A 26,778-nucleotide genomic window follows, 5' to 3' on the forward strand; every position below is an offset into this window, starting at 1 on the left:
TTCCGTTTCGTGGTACGGCCGCTTGTACATGTTTTTGGCCAAATTTAACATTTAGTGATGTATACGTTAGGCAACACTGTTCTCGATTCTGATCGATTTTAAAAACAAAGGGACGAAAATTATTATGCAATATTACGTTACGTAACGTTTAGTTTTTTTTTCAGTTTTGTAGTATCTATTATCAGTAGTATCTATAATTTCAATGATTCTTGCAGCACGTTGCCTCGGATGTCCTAATATAGTGTGCAAATATTTACGTAGGTTGCCGGTTATGTAATATAAGTAATACAAAAAAAAATTATAAAGCAAAGAATTAACAGTGCACTGTCTTTACAAAAACCTGGAGTTGGTCATACTTATGCGTTCGTTGCTTTCGAGAACGAAGGTGGTCTACCCAAGCAGCACACCCATATCTAAATATATACTATAAGATATCTAATAGAATTTAATTCGATTGAATATTTTAAGAGTTCAAATACCCTCAAGATATCTCGAAGAAGGTTTCTAGATAATTTAAAGTAAAAGTGGGCACAACTTTATTAGTAGATCACAAGAGTGCTCTGAGAAACTATCTGTAGGTAGTGTTAAGAGTGATTATCTTTTTTCACAAGTAATCCTTCTAGAATGCTACAAGACCATTTATAGAATGTAGACAGTTTTTGTTTAGTCTTGTAGATAGTTTTTAAATAATTTATAGTCTATGATAGTTTTCTTAGCAATGCTATTTTAAAACCAAAATAACTAAAGCGTTACAAACATAAGACACAATTCTCTTAATACTACTAGATTTCAAGTTTAATGGCTTAGAAAATATAAACTATCAAAATTACAACATGGCGAAATTAGATATAATATTTTAACTTTTTCGCGCAATGTTTAATCGGTTAGAAAGCGCGAATTAATGTGTGACTTTGAATACATTGTGAAAAATGATGTAAAACCTGTCATAAAAGTAATGCGCTCGCTAAATTTTAAATATTTGTGTATAAAATATAAATAGGAAATGAAACTATTTTTCCGGATTTAAATCGGATATAAAATATAAACTTAATAAAAATACAGTTATCGATTTTCGGTTTTAAATATTTATAGACAGCTTAAATATACAAAATAACTCACAAAACAAACCATTTCCAAGAAGTTCTAGGCTTCTTCAAGCTAATTTCAATTTAGATTTACTTTTTAAAAAGAAAAGAAATTGTGCTCGCTACTTCATAGTCATTCTTTAAAAATAAAAATGGCGATAAGAATTTAAAGCTTTTTTTAAAACATTGTTGGGAGCATTTTGTCTAGTGAGCGTATTGTCCAATAAAAAACTTTTAAATCACCAGGTCAAAAAAACAATTTAAAAAATCCAATTTGTCACAAAAAAACCTTATTCTGTATAATTACATGGAATGTGTTATATATGACTAGAAAAGTGGATAAATTCCCTATCATATAAATATAAGGACTATTTTAATGACATACCTAACTTGTGTTGGAAGAAATAAAATTTTCATTACAAAATTGAAGTTATTTTCTTCACGCCAACCACATTTAACACAATGATTTCACTGTATTTTATTGATAGACGGCACAATACACATACACAACATTGAAGTACAGTAGTTTACGCGCTCATTTCAATTGTTTTTATCATTTCAGAACACGGAATTACTTCACATTGTTTATTTATTTGTCAACAAACAAAAACCGGCTCGCGCGCGAATTACAACTATTGTATCCGGCGTTGCCAATTTGTGGGGAATTCCCATAGACTTTACTGGATGTTTAAAGAACAATTTTTCTAAAAATAATTAGTTGTTCTACAGATGAACTTAAGGACTATAAGAGTAAATCTTAAGAGATATTACACTTAATTAAGTTGTTTGGTATTAAGAAAGTTTTAAAATTTTGACTTGAGTGAAATAAGTCTATAAGAAGAATTTCTTTTTTCTAAAACCTATAGAGAACTATCCGAGAAATAATAAATAAATCATAAAAATTTCACACGAGGCCGTCATTAAGTAAACCTCTTCTTATTAATAAGATTTTACTATATTTTGTCAGCAGTAACATTTTTATTTGTCTGACTATTCATCAGTTTTATCAATTACCAACAGAAAACCATGTAGTAAAATTAATTAAGGCAGTCGGAAGTTCATATATTGACGTGCGTTTTCATTATTTAAGTTAATCGATAAGATCTTCTATTACAAAAGGATGTTATATAATAAGCTCATTTTACTGGAAGGACAATAATTTTAATATTTGAAGTCGAATAAAAATTAAAGTATTAATTTTTTTATTAATCAACATTTTAAAAAAACAAGTTAAGTAAAGGACTAAACTATCTTATTGTAGTATTTTTCTACGATATTAATATTACGACTAAGTACTTGTAATCAACAAATGAAAAAATACTTGAACAAAAATTATTCTATTGAGAATCGACTTATGGAATGGAATACGCGTGTTTACGCGTATTCCGTTCAATCAATCGATTTAGAGCGAGCGGGAGGCGGTTTCCATCACTAAATAGTTCTTGTGACGTCATAGTGGGTACAAAAATGTGGCACGCTTGGTTTTCATACAAATTGCTGTACTTGCGGCGTCTATCTAGATATATGTCTGTAGTCAGTCCTTATTACATTTTACAGAAATTTGTAGACAATCTCACGTGCATGTTTTTTTATTATCGTATTGATTTTGCTGACAAAGGACTTATCAATCTTGATTATGTATTAACTACGCAAATGTTGATCGGGATTCGTCTATTCATATTAGTGTTCCTTGATATATATTCTTTAAATTTCCACGTTGCACTGCCCCAATACTTTTTTTGTTATTACTCTAGATGGTTCTTTGTTTTGGCTATAGCTTTTGAACACCAGAGAAATTTTCTGTCTGGTTTTTTTCATAAATTGTTTATTAGATCTTTGTGGACTTATATGTATCATCATCATCATATCAGCTGGAAGATGTCCACTGCTAAACATAGGCCTCCCCCAAAAATTTCCAGACCAGCCGATCGGACGCGACGATTCATCGCATCCGTCGGTTATCCGCCGCCCTTACCAGGTCATCCGTCCATCTAGTAGGGGACCGTCCCACTAAACGCCTTCCGGTTCACGGTCTCCATTCAAGAACCTTTCTGCCCCAAGGGCCGTCAGTTCTACGAGCTATGTGCCCTGCGCACTGCCACTTCAACTTTCTAATCCTTCGAGTTATGTCGGTGACTTTCGTTCTTCTACGGATCTCCTTATTCCTGATTCGATCACGTAGAGAAATGCCGAGCATTGCTCGCTCCATAGCTCGTTGACTGACTTTGAGCTTTTTTATGAGGCCCATAGTAAGTGGCCACGTCTCAGAGCCGTAGACCATCGATGGCAACACGCACTGCTAGAAGACTTTTGTCTTTAAGGACTGCGGTATTGCGGACGAGAAGACGTCCCGGATGATTCGACAATTAACCTCTTTCTCGAAGTTGGCCCTGTCTAATTGGATGGTTTGTCCGAGGTAGACATACTCGTCAACAACTTCGAGAGTAGAGGTTCCCACTGTTATAGAGGTGGATACGATATGGACATTCGACTTAGTTTCGTATTGTCCATGTTCATTTTTAGACCTACCCGCTGAGAAACTTTATTGAGGTTACCGAGCATGGTGCCAAGCTCTTCCAACGATTCTGCCATGACCACGATATCGTCAGCAAATCGAAGGTGAGCGATGTACTCGCCTTTGATGTTGATGCCGAGTCCTTTCCAGTTCAGTAACTTGAAGGCATCTTCCAATGCAGTGGTAAACAGTTTCGGAGAAATGACGTCTCCCTGTCGCATTCCTCTTTGCAATTGGATAGGCCTTGTGCACTGGTCCTGGAGTCGAACTGACATAGTGGCGTTTTTAAACAAACACTTCAACACTTCTATATATCGATAGTCAATGTGGCACCATTGTAGAGCCTGTAGCACAGTCCAAATCTCGATCGAATCAAAGGCTTTCTCATAGTCCACAAACGCTAAGCATAATGGCTGGTTATGGTCCTCGGTCTTCTGTATAACCTTCCGCAGCGTGTGGATGTGGTCTATAGTACTGAAGCCCTTCCGGAAACCGGCTTGTTCGTGGGGCTGGAAGTCATTGAATGTGCGCGCAAGACGGTTCGTGATGACTCGTGAAAACAGCTTAGAAACATGGCTTAGAAGCGTGATGGGCCTGTAGATCTTCAATAGAGTGTTATCTCTCTTTTTGAAGAAGAATATCACCACGCTTCTATTCCACCTATGTATATATAACCTTCGAGCAAGACTGAATTAAAAAGCCTCTGAAGGACTCTTAGTACCGATGTTCCACCCGTTTTCAGAAGCTCGGATGTAATTCCTCTTCACCTAGCGCCTTGTTGTTTTTTAGCTGTTCTAGAGCCATCCTAATCGCGTACAGGCCGATGTCCGGGATATCCTCAGTATAGTGTCGGGTGAGTTTGGCTCTAGAATCTTTAGAATCAGCAACAAGCTGAGTAATCGAGGCATATAGCTGGCCATAAAACCTCTCGATTTCCCCTAGTACCTTTGGCTTGGACGTTACAACGCTGCCATCCTCCGTCTTCAGCTTTGTAAGCTGACTTTGCCCAATAGACGTGTCCCTTGCAAACACTTTGGTGCGCTTGTTCCGCTCTATGGTATCTTTAATATTATTGGTATTAAGGACCGGTATGTCGTATCGCATGGACATCCATATGTGTATATTGAGCTCTCTGTAGGCTTTAACCTTATCGGAGGACTGCAGCGTCATATTGCGTCAACTTGCCATAAGCTTAAGGGTATGATCGGAGAGTTTCTGCGGCCTATCCTTGCGGCGGGTCCTGAAGAATTTTGACCCAACCGTGTGGGACAGTCTCCACCAACCTGTTGCTAATCTCGTCCACAGAGACGCAGTCCTGTAGGCAGTCGAAACGATTTTGAAGTTCGAGCCGAAAATTTTCGAGGTCATTTATTTGGGCACCGCTGGATCACAGAGTAGTTCATCAGTTGTGAACTCTCGCGTTTGACGTTCATATTCAACAAGCCTCTTACCATGCTGTGATCGCCTTCAATTTTCACCCTATTGATCAACGAAACATTGTTGAATATCTATCTCTTGTCGGTCAATATGAAGTCTAGTCTCATTCCCTGTGACACCGTCGGGACTTAACCAGGTCCATTTCCTTTGAGGCAGTTTTTAGAAGAAGGAGTTCATCATGAAGAGTCTCTCCTCTTCCATGAAGTCGGCCAGCCTTTGGCCCCTGGAATTTCGCTGCCCATAACCAAATTTCCCCACTCTCGGCTCCTCAACCATTCGACTGCCCAGTTTGGCGTTGAAGTCCCCCATGACAACATTGAAGTGTGTTTGGGAGGTATTGTTTATGAGGAGGCTTGACTTATGTCTTCAAAAATAGCCTCTACCTCCTCATCTTGGTGTGTCGAGGTCGGTGCGTAGATCTGTATGACCTTCTGCGAGTAGCGCTTGGATACTCTGAGTATAAGGTACGCAACCCTGCTCGACACACTCCCGATGGCTGTAATGTTGCCAATAAGGGATATATGGACGATAAACCCGACACCACCCTGGGACTGATAGTCACTTTTCCTGAAGTAGAACAAGTTTCCGGATTTCAGGGCTATCTTGTCCTCTCTACGGACTTTCGATAGGCCCACGATATCCTAGTGCAACTTGTCCACCTCCTCTTCCAGCTCGACGATCCTCTCGTCCGACCGCAGTGCGCGTGCGTTGTACGTTGCCAGGGCCAGAGTCGTTCGACGGTCGAATCCCACCCGGAGATAAGAACTCCTGGTGCCAGAGCTTCCACTACGTCCGTCAGTGCCTCGGTTGCTACTGGCGCCGCCGGGCACTTGGGGATACTTTCCTGTGTGTGTGTACATTGGGCCTCGTTGGTAGAAGCAGGGTGTACCGCGTGCAGGTGAGGTTGGCTATTGAGCACCGCAGGTATTGGGTGGCGCCCCTTACACCCCACATATGTATATGGTCAAGAAATTATTAAGCTTGATACTTGAGATTTATTTTTTATTTAATTTTACGACCTGTTAGCAGTAGAGCTCCTCGTGAAAGAATTCATCTAGGGAAGTACTAACACCTTACCTATTTCTGCCGCCAAGTAGTAATATGAGCATTACTGCGTTTCGGTTTTAAAAGGTTAAGGGTGCTGGTGAAATTGAAGCATTGTGTAACAAAGGCGTATCACGTAGAAGTGACATTCGAGAAAATTGAAAATCAATTGTGACTCATGGCACTTATCCAACCTATATCGGGGTGACGGGTGCAGTGGTAGTGCCCCTTAGCTCTTTGTGTTTTAAAGTTCTGAGTGGCACTGCAACTGTTTTGGACAGGCATGTCACTTACCATCAGGCGCACGACTTGTTCCTTCCGTCATTTGATATCATAAAAAAAGACGCACTGACAGCCGAATGGTTTCATCTACCAACTCTCAAGAAGAGGCCGTGAGTTCGGATCTGGACTTGCACCTTGAGTTTCTCGAAGTTGATGAGGATGAGGATTGATTTCCATGAGCGTTCCGGTGAAGGAAGAAGTTGTGATGAGAACTGCATGTCGAAAAAGGTTCACAACCCTCGGAATACGTGTGATGTCCTCAACCCGCGTAAGGCCATCGTGGCGGACTACGGCATAGACCCTCGCCTGTGAGTGCATAGATTTATTAAAACACCTGCGTATAAAAGTGTCCATCACGTTATTTAAAAATTAGTAATGAAATAGACATTTTAAGTCGTATAAAAGCCATAATAATCTCAATATTTTTTCTTTTCAGTTTTATAAAAATCAACGCCGGTGTATATTTTTGGGCAAACATTTATCTATACCGACGGCGTTGGTGAATTTCGAGATGAATTATAAACCTAAATCAATATTCTTAGACTATATGATGAATCCAGAATCAATGTTTGTATAATAGTGAATTTAAATGGCGTTAATAATCGGCACTGTCGTATTTATATATAGGGGTTCACATAAAAAAGATGACTCCATTTACATTGTCGGAAAAAGGATTGAGAGCGAATTTTCGTAACTATAGCATAATGAACTTACATACGAGTCAAAAAGCAAGTCAACGCAGTTTCGGAAATTCGCGTAGCTACCGTAACGTATCTAACATACTCTAGTCAAATTCGATATAGAATGTTTAATAACATAACGTTGCTAGGCAACCAATGACTGCCTCCGTGGCCGAACGGTTACCATGCCGGATTGGAATTTAAATAGCTAAATGGATAATTTGTTTATGTAGAAGCAATACTTACCTAGTCAAGATGAAAAGAAAAAAATTGTAAGATTTTATTTTATATTTATTGACAACGTATTCATCCAACACCAACTTCCGATTCTGAACTTGAATTACTAATTGAACTCAAAATGTTTCCAATCTCTCCCTTCTAATCAGATAATTTAGGATTAATAGTAAATAATTGATAAAAGTAAATAGTAAATAATTGATTACTGGTAATTTTTACGTTAATTTCAAATCATTTACAATAGTGATTAGAAACTTGTATTGAACGAAATTCATCACAGACATGACTTCAAGTTTGTTTTATGAATAGCCTAGTCAGATTTTCGGGGAAAAACATTCAAGTTGTAGTAACTGTATAAGTAATTAATTATGGTAATTGTGGTATACGTCTGAGGTGAAAGCACTAAAAATCATAATGTAATTGTTGACATTTATTTTATATTGAATTTGGCTAGAGTATAGTTTGTACTTTACACAATTCATATAAAATTCATTATATTATAATAATATATAATTCGAGTTCTTAGGTTTTCGCGATTGTTACACATAGGAAATGAAACTATTTTGCCGGATTTAAATCGCGTATTTTTTTTTTAAACAAATATACGCGATTTAAATCCGGAGAAATAGTTCCATTTCCTAAATATACAATTAGTTACGAAAATTCGCTTCCATTCCGTTCCGTGGCTATGTAAATTTGATATAAGGATTTTGAGATGATGTCCATTTCCCGACTTTGTAGTGTACCTTTTAAAAAACTTCTAGATTACTTTCGAAAACTACATAAACAATGCAACATAAAATGAAAATGTTATCAAGGTAAAACATTAAAAATATTAATATTGTATTTCTTTTTCAGCTTCATTCGATGGTGGATGAGGTTTAGGGTGTGCATAATTTTCTTATCAATAATATGTGCATCTGTACAAGGTAAATAGTGCAGTTTTGTTAAAAATTACCTTTACTAGCTCTTGGCTCTTGACGTAGGCTTTGTGTCCTCGCCGCTCGCTCGCGGCTAAGCCGCGATAATCCACAGTAATTACATAGTACTAATACACACGCCACCGTACGTTAGTATATGGAGGCTCTATTACAAGTAAAAGATCTCACAACTGTTAAAAATGTAAATAATACTTCCCGATATAGAGGAAAATAAGATATATACGTTGTTGTTTCCAATGATTATCATTAATTTCAGGTTTGTTATTATTTAACACGATATGATTTTTTTTCTCGATATTTTAGAACGGTTACTTACACATTCCATGGTCACGGGTAGATTGCTCAATCAACCCGTGACTATGAAGCGTGTAACCGTTCTGATATATGATATATAGATGATATCGAGAAAATAAACAGATATCATATCGTGGTAAGAAAGCTTCGGGTACGTCCCGCAGCATTAGCACACCCTGTAATCTAAATCCGATCACACCCCGCAAGCCGAGGCTGATCCCATCGTACAGGGCTCCTATGTTTGCAGTTTATCAGTGCTCTGCAGTGTAACGCCGCGTGTTTCGAAGTTCAAAACATCTTTTATTTGGTACGAAAAATTCGATACAAAAAGTAAAATTGTTTTTTGCAGGTGGTAGCGGATCATATTATAAAAAGCACCTGCATCTAGTTACCCTTTTCTGTGACATCATTGGTATTATTGACATCTGTATTAAGTTATTTGTAAGTGTTAGAACTTTTGGATATGATTTATAAGTAAATTAACGCACTGTAAGGTGTTAATTAGTCTGCGTCATAGATATAGAAAAAAAGGGGAGATATGTAATGACGCTATGTAAGATCGGGTGCCGATGTCGCCACTTTTTAGTTTGTGTGCAATTCAAACTTTACTCTCTATTATCTACTACCATAACTTAAAGATTTTTATTGGGTAGGGCTTAAAACGTGAAAACGACGTAAAACAATTTTAAAATTTAAGAAAATTAAACTTATAGACATTTCAATAAGAGTTATATTACAATATTTCAATAGATAATATATTAATATAAATTATTATTATTTTCTTAATGGCAGCCACTAGGCTTGGACCAGTGTCAGTTTTATAAGAAGTCAGTTTATCGCGACAACTTGGCATTTTCACGTTTTACGAGAGATCTTGTATGTACAACGAACACCATGTCACTGTGGCGATGTTTGTAGGCGTGTCACCTCGATATGGTCATTTTGACCATATCGAGGTCATTTTGACCATATCGAGGTGACGCGAACAAGGCCTATACCATATCTCCCCTTTTTTTGTATATCTATGGTTGTAACACTACTGCAGCGCATGCATGCGAGCATAGGTTGTCGTGCATACGAGTGAAGTTTCCACCAACGATGCGGAGAGACCGGCGGCGTGTGTCGGAGGATTGCGCGCGATGTCATCGGTGGTTGGTGACGCATCCATAAGAGCTGACTCGAAATATATGAGAATAAAAATCGCATGGTGTACTATTCTGATTGTATGACATTAGGGCTAGAATAATAAGATGCGACTTGTGCGAGAGCGACATAAAGTGCGTGATCTCTATGTGAGAATAGCAGTATCTCGTGCTTTATGGTCGCTCTCGCGCTAGTCGTGCCCTACCGGTGACCCAGAATAGTCCGCACCTGATATTGTCAAATAGTCAGTTGATGGTCTGGTTATCATGATGAAGCATGATCTTACTGCGAGGTCATTTCTCCCCAACTTTTTTCAAACCTCGAGGCAAACAGTTGTTAGAGTACCATTCTGTAGTAACAGCTTTTTATCTTCTAATGCGATAGGTTTATAATGATCTGTCCATCAGATGAATGAAGCTACCATTTTATTTCCCATGATTCGATCTCGCGTTACGTTTCGTAGGCAACTCTGCCAAAGGAAACACTATTAATACTATTAAGCAGACAGTCCTTTAGTTTCTAGATCGTAACAGTACATCCAGCTTTCGTCTACCGTGACTATATCAGATGAAATGGGTAATCTCCATAGAATGTTTGTACTTACAAGGTATCAACCAAACACGAAGCTTCGTGATTGTTAAATTTTAATAAAGAATTTTTTGCACTTGAGCTCAAGTAGGTAGTAAGGTATAAATATACCAATGCCTAAGCGACGGGTTTAGTAAACTCGTTCCAACACTATACATAGCGTCAGAAAAACTATTGCGACCACGTTTTAAGTCATTAAACCAGATAAAACAGTGGCATAGGATGAAGCTTCATCATAAAAGTGCAAGCGATTCTTAAATTTCATGTTAACTGCCAAACTTTAACTTTTTCAAGTTATTTAACTACAAGTTGATGTGAAATAAACAGTTTTCAACTGGCCGCCTATTTATAAAAACTAATGATAAACGATTGAAATGTAGGTATGCGACGAAAAGTTTTATTTTCAAAATGGAGTTTTTTTGTTGTTTCTAAGTACCTAGTTCTAAAAACTTTGTGTTCTCGTAATCGCAGTTTGCTCGCAGTACACATCATGTCGTCACTCTGCAACTATTATTATTGTTTACATAGACAGATAGATATTGTATTATAATTGACTGTATTGCTCACACACAAGAACCAAAACATTACATAGACAGTTTAAAACTCACAGTCAACCGTGACCATGGGACCTGTAAAGGGCCCGAAACGTCGGTTTGTTTGTAAAAACAAATATACGCGATTTAAATCCGGAAAAATAGTTTCATTCCAGTTTAAAACTATTGTGTGCAAGGGCGGTTTATCTATTTTTTTTATCTATTCTTGTATATGATGTTTGTTTATTCTTCTTTGTCAACTTTTTTAAATTACTGCTTTACAGTTACCATATTATAACAAACAAGGATTGATTATTAGCGCGAAAAGGAAATGTATACTCCATTACATATCACGCGGATTTATTTTGGATGTCATAGCAAGTTTCCCAGTCCATGCTCTATTGGCAAATCTCGTACTACATGACCCTTCTGACAACTTTGTGTTTTTGTGTCAAACGTTGTGCAAGTTGGCACACATATATCTAGTAATAGGACTGTTTGAATATGAAGCTAACCAACCAACGGTTAATGCCGCATACTTGATGGTTAGTTCCATGGTCTTTATTACTTCAGGTCTAAACTTACATTTTTTTATATCAAGTGACAGGACGAATAATTTATGCGCCTGATGGTAAGCGACACGCTTGCTGTTTCACTCAGAGCGTTAAATAACAAAGATCAGAGGGGTGCTGCCACTGCGCCCGTCAACTCGAGTCTCATAACCACCAGCACCCTTACCCTTCATAACCGGAACGCACTAATGTTCACATTACTGGCGTCATCGGATCATGTCAAAGATTCGATTAACTAAAAAAACACCCAAACGACAACAGCGCTATCCCTTTAAAGTCAAATACATCTTTATTTCATCGTTAAGCGAATTGCACCTGAAATCCTCACATTGATTAAACTCTGCAGATTTCCCAGAGACGAACGAGTAAGAAACTCTAAGAGGTTGCTCTGTGTAAACAAACGTCTGTATACATTTATCGTTTCAATATTCACTATAAATATCATTGATCAGGACAATCCGTAAGAGCTATTAACTAACGAATAACTCATGTATTTAAGTTGAATTTTTTTCCGACATGTTTCGAACCAGTTCGTGGTCCTTAATCATGAGTTTCCGCAGCGATGACTCGACGAAAACTCATTTTCTTTTTAAAACCTGGAAGAGCTGCTGAGTAAGAAACGTAGTGAATAAAAAATAGCATCCACCAATTTTTCCTACAAATCACCAATAGTAGCAATTTATTCTTATTAAGTTCAAAAAGGCTTATTTTTACTCGTTATTTAGGTAACAATCAAGGTCATTTTACGCATGTAGCTTTAGCGTTAACTTCATATATTTTAATAAAAGCGTGTTTTTAGATTTTAAAATGGCAATTATCTATTATACTGATCATGTTTGGAGCTAGCCATTATTACATGACAAAATGTGTGAAGTTTTCTTGGGATGCCAATAATAACCTGAATGCTACCAAAATAATCACGTGCTGGTTACCAAATTTTTTACCCTTGGACAATAAACCTACTATAGAACAATTGCATATGGTTAGTATAAAATTAATGGTTTTCGTAATTCAGCTTTTTTCCAGCTTGTGTCAGTAATAAAACTACACGAGGTATATATAGTTCCCCTAACAAAGGTTTTATTGTCAAGCCTATGCTTGTCATTGCAATAACAATTCCATAACAATGTGTGCAATTTCCTATAACATTTTTTTTCGTCAGTGTAACAAACGGTACAAAAATATTAAGTCGTAACCTCGGTATAATAAAGCCACATGTTGTCTTTTTAGATAACGTCCAAAATAGTTACATCATATGAAAATAATAAAAATAATACGCACTACATGAAACATTTTTTTTTATAATATGAAGTGACGAACAAGTCGTGTGCTTGGTGGTAAGCTACACATCTGTCCTTAACAGTTGCAGTGCCACTCAGAGCTTTAAATCGCAAAGATCTGAGAGGTACTGCCACTGCGCCTGTAATTTCACCAGCACTCTTACCCTTCAAAACCGGAACGCAGTAATGCTCACATTGCTTGGCACAGAATTATATATGAACAGAAATTGGCAGTACTTTTCTGAACGAACTCTTTTACAAGGAGCTCTACTGCTACTAAAAGTGAATCTAAAGAACTTTTCTATTGAAGCATAAAAAAGTTGTCGATTAATTTCGTTAACTTCACTCCAAAAAAATTGTCATTTTGCACGTGTCCTCATTACACAAAGGGTGTGTGGTATTTATATAGTTATTTTATATTCTAGATAGGTACATAGGTATATTCTAAATCATATCATCGTAATTATTGTGAGTTGTATCTTTTTATTTACAATACCTGGTGGATATATACCTGCGTGGCATAATCTGATACCTATCTACAATATAGAATGACTATATAAATAACCACACTGATGACCCCGAGAAAGAGCATGGATAAGGATTTTCAAGATGCCGTTGGGCCGACCGCACCGCCCGAAACTAGTGATGGGACAGTATCGATAAACCAGTTGTTGTTTTTAAAGTTAGCGTGTCACCATTCCGAGCGGAAGAGCCGGGATAAGGTTCGCTCAAGTCGAAGGACAATTCGTGATATCCGGAATTACCAACGATACCACACAATTTAATTATGTTTTCGCTCGTCTTTAACATCAGCACTGTTACGGACTCCTTCGTATATTATAATATTTATTATAATTTTTTTTTCTTTGTTTGGTTGTCATGTTGATCGTTCTATACCTCAGAGGATGGAAAAAAATAAAAGAAAGGAGCTGCCCTAACTACAGAATCAACGTGCATATAACCAAAATTTGAAAGTTACAAAAGGCGGATTTCTTTAATAATCTATCGATAAGTAATTATCGACATGTAAATGTATGGCTTGAATGTTGAAACCGTTTTTTTTTGTTTCTTTAGTTTACTGTAACCAAAGTATGCCTAAATAAACACAAGTCTAATAATTTAATCTCGAGTGGTATATTATTATAAATGTCAACACAAATTTTTAAACTTTAAAATTTATAAGATTACAACTGGTAACTTATTTATTTAGTAAGCCACCAAACTGTGCTTAACTTCTGTGCAGTTTGTTGGCGACTTGCGCATTCTTACTTAATCATACCTACTTTACTGGTATATAACATTACATAGTATTAATTGTACTTATAAATAAAATATAAAAATTACTTTAAGAGGTACGCCTTTAACCTACATTTTAGTACATATTTACATATCGTCTTTTAACTAACTGTCAAGTACAAGTCTATTCAGGTTTCTGCGGATTCTAGTATTCGCGTTACTGGCTTTCTTAAACAAATCAATCTATCAAGCAATTTTAACTGGTAACTTTAGTAATAGTCACCACACTGTTGTGCACCTTTGAACACTATTGGCCGAGCGCCTTTGATTTGAGATAAGCCAAATTAACTCTATACACGTTGGCGCTCGCCTTCACTCAGTTAGCTAGGCGAGTGACACCGAACGATGGCAAGGCAAGGCAAATAGGCTGTCTACACCTTGGTATTGGCCTTTACCCGGCAACGTTGGACTAACATATCATTGTATTACAGACTTTAAAAAATAGTAATTTTTAATAGTTAGAGTTGTCATTGGGAAAAATAAGAAACGAGTACCTTAGAGAGAGAACCTCGTAGTGAATTGTTTTAATAACAGAATATCGATAATATGAATGCTTACAAGATCAACACTAGCTCAAAATAATCGTTAACAACAATCATCAAAATCTACAAACAAACAGGCAATCTAAAGTAACAAAAGCAAAATTTGGCAAGATTTATAAACAAACTACTTAAATAAGTCTAATTACATGAAATATTAGGGCTATTGTGTGATTTATAGAGAAAAAAATAACAATGCCTGTGCAATGTAATATTCGATTGATTTGAATTTTTTGGCTTTACAAAAAGTCCCTTCCATCCCTTAATGCTGCAGCGTTGCATTTTTATTAATACCTGAGAATAATTGTACTCGCTGTCAATATTTTTGTCCAATTTAACATGCGAATAATTCAATAGTACATTTGGAAAAACATTTGTTTTGACATTTGATGTACTTTGACAAAGGTATCATGTACCTCATGTACTGCGAAATGGACACGGTTGGCATTTAAGATGACGTTACGTATTTTCGATTCCCGTGATTGACACAGACCAATGTAATGCTCTTTTGGCTTAAGACGGCACGTAATAGTTAAACAAAGACAATAACGATTTTCGACTTCGAAATGCATCATATACATGTAACGTCTGATTTATATATGTCAACGTAACATGTCCTTTAGTTTCCATAGTCTAAGTTCTATACATATACATGTCAAGTGAAAAGTGGAGTTTTCCGGACCGGATCAAGCCGATCGAGTCGAAGTCGCGTTCAGGAGTGGTCATCGACGGAATTCCATCCAAACGTATAAAATGAACTCCTTGATCACCCGATGTAGATCCCTAAAGAACGCAAGCAGAATGCCGAACAAAATGAACGAACTGAATTAATGAAAGATAAATGTACACACACTGAGCTCAGTGATATACAACTACTAGCACGAGAGATTGCAAATCTGCGACGTCCCTCCGAAACGAAAGAATTGCCGTATTACAATGGAAATGTCAGCGAGTGGCATTCATTCAAAGCTGCCGTTACGGAAATTAAAGCTACTTTTGCCGAACACGAGCTTATCTCCAGATTCCGACGTTGTCTAAAAGGCGAAGCTCGCGTGACTGTCGCCGCGCTTTTAGACACTCAAGTTCCGCCCAGTGAGAAAATGGAAGCTCTAGAGTTACGCTTCGGTCTTCCAGAGCTAATATTACAAGAGGAAATTCAGGTGCTCAAAGACCTACCCAGACTGATCGACAACACAGAGCAGCTTAGCAAATTCGCATGCAAGGTAAGAAACTGTCTCTCAACCATAAAAGCCCTTAACAAACCGAAACACCTCATGAACACTGAACTTTTAAGGAACCTGAAACAAAAAATCTCACACTTGAAAGACACGTTGGATTTCATACGCTATAGAACACGAACACGTTAATGAACCTGAGCTTGTCATGCTGTCAGATTTTTGAAAGAGGAAGCTCAATCTGTTTCAAAATATTAGTTGCGGGCTGGATTATTTTGGGCTCTATGTGGGTGACAAATGGCAGAATGTACGAAAAACGGTACGGCGCCCTTTTCACCTGTATGACTAGGAGAGCCTTACCCGTTGAGCTTGTGGCGTCGCTATCTACTGACTCGGTCATCCTCGTTCTACGTAGAATGATGTCCGCAGAGGACCACCTGAGGTAATTTACTCTGATAACGGAACAAACTTCCACCGTGCCAACACAGAACTCCAAAAGGCTGTCAAGGAAGTAGATCGAGGGATGATCAAGGACTTCCTTCTCAACAAAGGCATTAATTGGAACTTCATACCACCCGCTTCACCCCATATGGGAGGCTCTTGGGAAAAGGCTGATCTGATCTATTGAAAGAGCAATCAGCATCACCCTTTAAGAGTAATTTCCCACCGAAGAAGTTTTAAGAACAGGCTGGTAGAAGCAGTACACGGTGAACTCCCGTCCACTCACCCATGTGTCGGTGCGACCAGATGACTACGACGCGATAACGCCGAATCATCTGCTCCTTGGAGGCCCGAGCAACGTGCCACATTTCGGAACCTTCAATGGGGATGACATGATTACGCGAAAACAATGGCGAAGGGCACAGACTTTCCGACGTCTTCTGGAGTCGTTGGGTCCGCGAGTACTTACCTACACTATTGCCCAGAGAACATGTCCTCGAGAGACGGGATTTGAAAGAAGGCGACGTGGTCATCATCGTCGACCCCGGATTACCCAGCAACATCTGGCCAAAAGGCATAATAATAAAAGTGTTCCCAGGTGCAGATGAGCGAGTACGGGTTGCTGACGTGCGCACTGCTGTCCTCGTCAATCGCCTTACAGCAGCATAAGGATAACGTATCGAACCCATTGACGTTTTTCTCGTGGAAACTCAGACCAAGTAACCAGACCCCTCACAGACCAAGTACTCGCCCTACGAAAGTGACTACTAGTGATTACTAGTCATTTACGAGGCCGTAAAATATTTGAGACGTATGATCGAGTGCCGCCATTTTATAGTGTATACCGACCACAAGCCCATCAGTTTTGCACGAAAGGAAAAACAACTGTACTCCTAGGCACTATAGACATCTTGACTTCATATCTCAGTTCACTACCGATATCCGTCACATATCCGGCAAAGATAACGTAATTGCCGACGCCTTGCCGTAGATCGAAGAACTGGGAGCACCTGTCAGCCTTGAGATATTAGCTCAAAATCAAGACTGACTTTGAACTCGAGTAAAGGCTCTTCACTAAAGTTTCAAAAACTTCACGTTCCTGGAAGCCGAGTTCCCTTGTACTGCGACGTCAGCACATTAATTTCCTTACGTCCCAAAATTGCTTCGAAAGCCAAGTTTTTCATGGTCTGCACTCATTGAGTTACCCCTCTACTGCATCCGCCAAGCTGGTATATGAGCGCTTCATTTGGCCAGGTGTGAGAAAGGACTATCGGGAGTGGGCGCTTTCGTGTTTACCGTGCCAGCGTGCAAAAGATGCAAGAGTCAATCGTCACGTGACTTCTCCTCTTGGTATTTTTAACCTCCCGCGTGCTCGATTCAAACAGATTCATATTGACCTAATTGGCCCCCTTCCCCTTTCGCATGGTTACCGGTATTGCTTAACGGCAATAGATCGCTTCACTCGATGGCCAGAGGCAATATCGATAGAAGATGTTTCCGCAGGAGGTATTTCGTAAAAGCCTTGCTATCCAACTGGATTGCCCGGTTCGGTAGTCCGACAGACATTACAACAGACCGTGACTGGCAATTTGAATCGGCCCTGTTCCAATGCCTATGTAAGATAGCAGAATTCGTGCATAAAAGAACAACTGCTTATCATCCAGCTTGCAACGGTCTAGTTGAACGTTCCATCGACAACAAAGAAGCGATCGTGTGCCATGCGAACGATAGATGGACTGAATCATTGCCATGAGTCCTGCTTGGTATACGTGCCGCCTTTAAAGAGAGCATTCAACCTTCCTCTGCAGAACACGTTTACGGAGAGCCGTTAAGACTACTTGGCGAGTTCTTTGAACCGACTGTTAGCGGTACGACAGACGTGTCTGAATTCTCGGCTACGCTTAGAAACTTTGCGGAGAAGTTGCGACCTATGCCTGCATCACGCCATTGTAAGCCCAGAGTATTTATTCACAAGGAACTCGAAACCTATGATCATGTTTTCCTACGAGATGATACATCACGAGGTTCCCTCACACCTGCGTTCATCGGGCCATATAAAGTAATCGCCAGAAGTGATAAAAATTTTTCATTGCTCATTTGTCTTAGTTTTGAGGCCCAGCATAAAACTATTTATACAAGTCAAACATCTTTTGTGTAGCTCAGAACAGATTAAAATATCCATTGATTTAATTTATTTCATGTCTCAGAGAAAGAGATCAACCACTAAAAAAGATCACCCACCGTTTAAATATTTTGGCCTGCTGCTTTTGCAAATTTAATATTATCATTTTAAATACACGTCGTTATCTTTTTGGTAGCAAAAATATAAATAACACTGATTTTGATTAACAATGAAACTGAAACTACATAAGATATCAAAAAACCGCTCATAGGGGAATGTAGATCTCGTTTTGCCGATTCCAGATATGTTAATAATTTCATTAAAAATGTCGATTACATTAGTTGTGGTAAGGAGGGCAGAATACTATTCAGTATTATTTACTAGTATCTGTAAACAAGTACCTAGTTAAAAAAAAATATTTTCCTTATTATAAAAATAAAAAAGTCCATCGCAAGTCTGTCTTCCCTACATAATGTGTTTATTGTTTTATTTTCAGCTTTACGCTAAAAGTTTAAGCCTTTCGCAGTGCAGCTTTTTGAGAAATCAAAATGGGAAATGGCAATTGATAATCGACAGGTTTTCCTCAGTTATATGTTTCTTTCTTCTTGGAGTAATTTTTTGGTATGGATTTTAATTTATCTTTTCCATTTGAGAAACTAATTTGTTGTAGGTACGTTATGCCTTTTCATAATAAAATAGTATTGAAAGTATACAGTAGGCAATGAACGTATATTTCTGTAGGTGAGAGGTAAAGAACCTTTTCATCACACTTGCTCGTAAACAGTGTCATGAATGCAGGCAAGTCTACGGGTTTTGTCATTACATTATCGCCCTATGGATTTTTTAAGTCAAGATTAAGCAAAACAAGTTTTGTTCTCGAAAAATTTAAAAGTATATTTCGCAAAAATATGTAACTATATTTTATTAAATTTATTTTGTGAATTTAAATACTGCAGTTTTTTTTAGAACTTGGAAATCTAACTTATAATACATTGTGGCTGCATGCGTCTGGCTGTGCCTTTTATAACGTTTAGTTCGAGTTGTATTATCTATTGAAGAATAGCTGGCAATAATGGCAATAAAAAAAACCCGCCGTCGGGATGAATTAGGAAATGAATCTGATTTATTGGATTTTACTCACTTTCCGTTATTAGTATGCTAAAGCAATGTTTGTTAAAACCATTAAAACATCTAAATTCCAAAATATGCACTTAAGGTCCTTTACCTCTCACTGACAGATTTGTGCTAGTCTATTTATATATTTATCTTACGTATGTAGCGATTTGATGTGTAAATTTTCTCTTCATGATTTCGTAGATGGACACTAGTAGTTCTTGTTCAGGTGTGTTTGTTGCTTGCTTGTTGTAGTGATTGGGAGTGTACAAAGACAGTCTACTGCTTCTTTGTGAAGTAATTTTTACCTTTCGTTTTACTTTCGTTCATACGCTAGATGGATACCCATCTTAAAAGCTATAACGTTTTATCGTGCAATTAAAAGAATGTATTTCCTATTATTTCGGGGTGTAAGGGGCGCCACCTAACACCTACGGTGCTCAATAGTCAACCTCACCTGCACGCAGTACACCCTACTCCTACCGACTAGGGTCTGGTGACCCGGCAACACGCAATGGACCAGCGTGGCGGGGAAATGATCTAAACCCCCCAAATGAATACCACAGAAAATTATCCCCAAGTGCCCGGCGGTGCCAGTAGCAACCGCGGCGCTGACGGACGTCTTGGAAGCTCTGGCACCAGGGGTTCTAATCTCCGGGTGGGATTCGACGGTCGAACGACTCTGGCCTTTTTTTATGGGGGGAGATCTTTATAAATACCCCTGAGTCCAGGGAGACTCAGGGGTATTTGGTTATGTGGGGACTCTATTCACCACGACGCCGCCCGGCCGCCCTAGCTTGCGCTATGGCTCGAGGGGTGGGTCGGTTGTCTCCCGCTCCCCAGACGAGTGAAGCCGTGCAAAGCAGGCTCCGGAGTTTCCTGTCCAGACCCCGCTAGCCTCACTAGGGAATCAAGCGAGCAGCGAACTGCGTTCGCCTTCTCCCCGTGCGTCTGCGCCGAAGCGGGTGCGCATCCGCCGCGTCCTCGCTCCCGCTCCGCGGCCTCCATTTACCACATAACCTCTCCGCAAAAGGAGGCTACCGCCTCACAGGACTCCTCACTACCGCGCATGGCGGTAACCACGCCCGGCAGCGAGAGGTCCTGCCCTGTTATCTCCGTCAAAATACGGCGCTGCTCATCCCACCGGCTGCACACCTCTAGGGTATACTGCGCGGTGTCATCAGCAGCGCCACATTCGTGACACGACGGGGACGGTTCCCTTCTAGCCACTTTGTGCAGGTAGTGACCAAAACAGCTGTGCCCGGTCACCACCTACATAAGGTGATACGACAGTGGCCCGTGGGACCGGTTCACCTACTCTACGAAGACTGGGCGGTTCGCCCCTATGGTACTGGCGCCATAGGGGAGATCCGCCAAGCCCTCTTTCCACCGGTCCCGCATGCGCTGCTTCGCGAGGTGGTGCTCCCGTTCGACCTCTTGAGGAGCGGGGCGCTCGCCCCAGTCCCTCATTCCCCACCGGTAGGCGCGGACCTTCGCCAGGACCTCGGCTTCGAGGTTCCACGGCGGAGTACCGGCGATGACGCATGCGGCAATGCACTCTTTATGATGAACTCCTTCTTCCAAAAGCCGCCTATAAGAAAATGGACCTGGGTAAGTCCCGATGGTGTCACAAGGAATGAGATAAACTTCATATTGACCGACAAGAGACAGATATTCAACAATGTTTCGGTGATCAATAGGGTGAAAACGGGCAGCAATCACAGCATGGTAAGAGGCTTGTTGAATATGGATGTCAAACGCGAGAGTTCACAACTGATGAAGTCTACTCTGAGATCCAGCGGTGCCCATGTAAATGACCCCGAAAATTTTCGGCTCAAACTTCAAAATCGTTTCGACTGTTTACAACACTGCGTCTCAGTGGACGAGATTAGCAACAGGTTGGTAGAGACTGTCCACACTGTTGGGTGAAAATTCTTTAGGACTCACCGTAAGGACAGGCCACATAAACTCTCCGATCATACTCTCAAACTAATGGCAAATTGACGCACTCTGACGCAACAGTCTTCAGAGGATACTAAAGCCTACAGACAACTCAACAGACACATATGGAAGTTCATGCGACACGACAAACAGGTCTTTAATACCAACAATATTAAAGATACCTAGAGCGGAACAAGGGCTCCAAAGTGTTTGCAAGGGACATGTCTATTGGACAAAGTCAGTTTACAAAGCTGAAGACGGAAGATGGTAGCGTTGTGTCGTCCAAGCCAGACGTACTGGGGGAAATCGAGAGGTTCTATAGCTAACTATATGCCTCGATTACTCAGCCTGTTACTGATTCAAAAGATCCTAGAGCCTAGCTCACCCGACACTATACAGAAGATATCCCGGACATCCGCCTGTATGAGTTTAGGATGGCTCTAAAACATCTAAAAAACAACAAGGCACCGGGTAAATACGGAATACATCGGAGCTTCTGAAAACGGGCGGAACATCGGTATTAAGAGTCCTTCAGAGGCTCTTTAATTCAGTCTTACTCGAAGGTTATACACCAGAAGTGTGGAATAGAAGCCAGATGATACTCTTCTTCAAAAAGGGAGATAACACCCTACTGACGAACTACAGGCCCATCTCGCTTCTAAGCTACATTTATAAGCTGTTTTCATGAGTCATCACGAACCCACTCGCGCGCAGATTCGATGACTTCCAGCCAACGGAACAAGCCGGTTTCCGAAAAGGCTTCAGTACCGTAGACCACATCCACACGCTGCGTCAGGTTATACAGAAGACCGAGGAGAATAACCTGCCATTATGCTTAGCGTTTATGGACTATGAGAAAGCCTTTGATTCGATCAAGATTTGGGCGGTGCTACACTCTCTACAACGGTGCCTACATTGTACGGTACATTGACTAGCGATATATCGAAGTGTTGAAGTGTTTGTACAGAAACGCCACTATGTCAGTTTGACTCCAAAACCAGTGCACAAAGCTTATCTATATAATTGCAAAGAGGGATGCGACATGGAGATGTCATTTCTCCGAAACTGGTCACCACTGCATTCGAATATGCCTACTAGTTACTGGACTGGAAAGGACTTGGCATCAACATCAATGGCGAGTACATCACTCACCTTCGATTTGCTGATGATATCGTGGTCATGGCGGAATCATTGGAAGAGCTTGGCACCATGCTCGGTAACCTCAATAAAGTTTCTCAGCAGGTGGATCTAAAAATGAACATGGACAACACGAAACTTATGTCGAATGTCCATGTTTTACCCAAACCGTCAAATTAGGCAGACCAAGCTTCGAGGAAGGGTCAACCGTCGAATTCGACTCGGTTGGGCAGCTTTCGGGAAGCACCGGGACGTCTTCCCGTCCGCAGTACCGCAGTCCTTGAAGACAAAAGTTTCGAGCAGTAGTCATTTACTATGAGCAATGCTCGGCATTTCTCTACGTGATCGAATCAGAAATGAGGAGATCCGTAGAAGAACGAAAGTCAGCGACATAGCCCAAAAGATTAGCAAGCGGCAGTGGGCAGGCCACATAGGTCGTAGAGCTGACGGCCCTTGCGGCAGAAAGGTTCTCGAATGGAGATCACGAACCGGAAGGCGTTCAGTGGGACGGCCCCCTACTAGATGGACCGATTACCATGTAAGGGCGGCGGATAACCGACGGATGCGATGCATCGTCGCGTCCGATCGGATGGTCTGGAAATTTTTGGGGGAGGCCTATGTTCAGCAGTGGGCGTTTTCCAGCGGATATGATGATGATGATACATATAAGTCCACAAAGATCTAATAAACAATTTATTAAAAAATCAAGAGAGAAAATTTCTCTGGTGTTCAAAAGCTATAGCCAAAACAAAGAACCATCTAGAGTAATAACAAAAAAAATATTGGGGCAGTGCAACGTGGAAATTTAAAGAAAATTTAAAAAAAATTCAATCTTTGGGGGAGGCCTATGTTCAGCATTATATTATTTAGAACTATGGCTTTTTTATCATACGAAGTGACAGAACGAACAAGTCGTATACCTGGTGGTGATAGCGACACGCCTGTTCATAGCAGTTGCAGTGCTGCTCGGGGCTTTAAATCGTAAAGATTTGAGAGACTAATGACACTATACACGTCACCCTGAGTAAGTTGATCTGCTGAGTGATTTTTATGGCTTGCGTTACGAAATTTAGGATTTTAATCTTAAATCTTTTCTACCAAATAATTTGACGAGTTATTAAGTATACTACAGTATCGAATTCTTAGGTATTCGCAATTGTTACACATAGGAAATGAAACTATTTTTCCGGATTTAAGACGCGTCGCGTCGATTTACAGGTCCCATGGTCATGTACCTGTAAAGGGCCCGAAACGTTGGTTTGTTTGAAAAAACAAATATACGCAATTTAAATCCGGAAAAATAGTTACATTTCCTATACTACAGTAATTAAAATTAAATTTAGATATTGTTTTTTTTTATTAACACAAAAACGTAAAATCTTTATTCAGAAAATGAAGTAGAAAATAGTGTAAATTAATCTACTCGTATCAGTATTGAAGTGAAATGAAACAGAAGTTCTTTTAATGAATTAATGAATTTAATTCGAAGATGGGATTACTTAAAATATATTATACTGTCGCAAACAACGAGCGACCAACTCTTGTAAATGTTGAAAAATAAACTTCGTAAATCTTTGTAAAGGAAGGATCAAACATTAAGACGGAGCAATTGAGTTTTGGAACTCAAAATTTTCTCTGTAAATTAACTATTCAAAAGTTTTATTCATCTCAATCGGATTGAATGTGATTTATTCTCTACTGATTACAAGAGTTCAATCACGTTCAAAGATCTCTATGTTTAGTGTTGCATTAGTATTCAGTTCAGATTTTATAAAAGAGAATGAAAAATTATATTACGGTATAATACTGTCAAAGGGTGAAAAAAATATACATACTTATATGGAATGAATGATAAACCATTTATTTTTCACATGAACAAAAAAAAAAAAAGAAATGAGGTAATTACTTAAAAAATTAGAAATAAAATATCTAGTATGTGTGTTAAGGCCACCGGCAAAGGGAAATATTGAAATCAGTTTACACTAATTTCAACCTTGATATTCAGTCTAACTTGGCCATGGCAAATCTACGTGGTCAATCATACACACACAATTTTCTGATATTTAGAATTTTTGAACGAAAATGGTCAGAATCTCCCATAATTTTGAACTGACTACAAGTTTAAAATAGTATATTCCTAAGTTCTTAGGTTTTCGCTATTGTTAAATGACGACTTTAACAGGTCCAATGGTCACAAGTGACCTGACAGATCTGTAACAGGTTTGTTAAAAAAAACAATTGTAATGATTTAGATTCGGAAAAATGTTTAATTTCTTAAATATTATTAACAGAAAAATACAAATTATGTACAGATCATATAAATGACGAAGAGAAAGGTCTCTTCTAGAGAAAGGTTATAGGGATAACTAACTATAAAAGAATGTTATTAGTACAGAGTCATTTTTCTATTTTGAATACATTCCTTTATGAAATAGAACCATTAAATTCAAATAAAAAGTGATGTTCCGATTCATGTCAAACTTAAAAAATAGTCCATATTTCTCTAACAATTGAAGTAAAACATCATATAATTCTGTAATTTTCAAATTTCACCCTTGATTTTACATTAGAAAAATAATTGATTACAATTTAGATATTGTGAAATTCTCCCACAATTCAGATAAATTATCGTTAGAAAACTGAAAATTACATTATTCTAATTCTTGATAAATCCAAGACAAATTATGTTAAATTAATGGTTTTTAAATGACAATCACCAGACGTTTCCAAATAAAGTTATGTGAATTGAAGTGTTTTTTTATTTCAATACAATTTAAAACACCATTCCAAAGCAAAATAAAATATTTGACATGATCGCATTCTGAACATAAACAAGATCGCTTAGAAAAAATGAATTTTCATTTCAAAAAAGGAATCATATATAATGGAATGTATCAAAAGTCTCATTGCATTGTGAACATAAACAAAAGATCGCTTAGGAAAAATGAATTTTCAAAGGAAACATGCCATTAGGATATCCAAGAGATAATAAAGCGGTGAATAACAATTGCGGAATTAAAAAAAAGTCTTACAGGCAATTCTTAATCCCTTTTAACGTTAACCAACATGTAGAACAATTAATTTGAAGGAATATTTATTTGGCTTTAATTCAATTCACGCAGTTAACAAACTGAATGAAAAATGCTTGTCCTCACCCAGGAGCACAATTTATACGCCTCAAAACCATTGTATCTATAAACAGTCTTAATGTTGTATATGTTTAAATAATAGTTTAAATAATAGTTCTCTATAAATGGTTTTAGAAAAAGAAATTGTTCTTATAGACTTATTTTCCTCAAGTCAAAATTTTAAAACCTTAATACCAAACAATTAAGTGTGATCTCTCTTAAGACTTACTCTACTTATAGTACTTATATTAAGTTCATTTCTAGATCAGCTGATTATTTTTAGTAAAATTGTTCTATACATATCCAATAAAGTCTATTAATACTCTAAAAACTTAAGAACACTAAATAATATAAATAATAATAAGTTCTTAAGTTTATTCTAGATATATTTCATTCATAGACATTCTGTAGTGTTTACACTTATTAACAAACATCTTCCTCCCTCTTCAGTAGATTTTATTTAAAAAACACTATAGTTAGGCTTTCTACTCTACTGGACGTTGTAAGTTCATGGATAAAGTAAAGAATACTAAAAATCTGGTATAGGTGGTGAACCTTGAATATTATGTCTAGAGATGAGATTAACTGCTATATTCGCATAGCGCGCTAAATGCTAAATGCAAAATTTTTATAGCGCGCTATTTAAAGTGCTAACATTATAATTTTTAGCAGCTCAAGGTCGTGTGATAATGCAACGAATGGAAAGAAACGTGAAATAGTTGACGCGTGCTGACTTGCTAAGTATAGCATCTGTAGTCTATCTATAGAATACAGTTTTTTACCGCTAGTTATGACTGGCTTCATTTGTTTTGTAACTATTACGTATGATGGTTACAGGTTATAGAAGATAAATTAATGAACTTCCCTTCATACTTAAACAATTTACTATTTACAATTTATTATTTTTATTATATTTACTATTACAAAACTTTACGCTGGTTATTTATAGTAAATTACACTCATACTAATTCTTTCTCCTACTTTTATATACAAATATTACAACAACTTATTAATTAAACAAACGCAACAAACTAAATAAATCCAAGTAATTATATCTTAAATTAAATCGCTTCACCAGACAAAATTTTGCTAATGTTCCACCATTACCTCAAAATCATATTAAAACATAACCAAAATTATAATTTATAACATAACTACAACTGTATTAATAATTATAACAAACTAGTGGAGTCATTTCACAAAAAATTATTGAATATCAATTCAATAAAAATTTAATTAATACAGTGAATAGCGA

The 26,778-nt window shown here is 38.3% G+C and overlaps 1 protein-coding gene across 1 annotated transcript in view; it reads left to right on the forward strand.

Moving 5' to 3' along the window:
- The window catches only part of LOC113235917, a 77,608-nt gene that overhangs the window by 32,838 nt on the left and 17,992 nt on the right, over positions 1-26,778 (forward strand). Inside the window, exons 8-13 of the mRNA XM_026471839.1 lie at positions 6,800-6,930; positions 8,139-8,209; positions 8,865-8,956; positions 11,064-11,324; positions 12,151-12,333; positions 18,701-18,825. Of these exons, the coding sequence (XP_026327624.1) occupies positions 6,800-6,930; positions 8,139-8,209; positions 8,865-8,956; positions 11,064-11,324; positions 12,151-12,333; positions 18,701-18,825 (863 nt within the window). The remainder of the gene's footprint in view (positions 1-6,799; positions 6,931-8,138; positions 8,210-8,864; positions 8,957-11,063; positions 11,325-12,150; positions 12,334-18,700; positions 18,826-26,778) is intronic.

The sequence above is a fragment of the Hyposmocoma kahamanoa genome, unplaced genomic scaffold (assembly GCF_003589595.1).
Source record: "Hyposmocoma kahamanoa isolate Upper Pololo Valley unplaced genomic scaffold, ASM358959v1 88, whole genome shotgun sequence".
Taxonomy (NCBI): Eukaryota; Metazoa; Arthropoda; class Insecta; order Lepidoptera; family Cosmopterigidae; genus Hyposmocoma; species Hyposmocoma kahamanoa.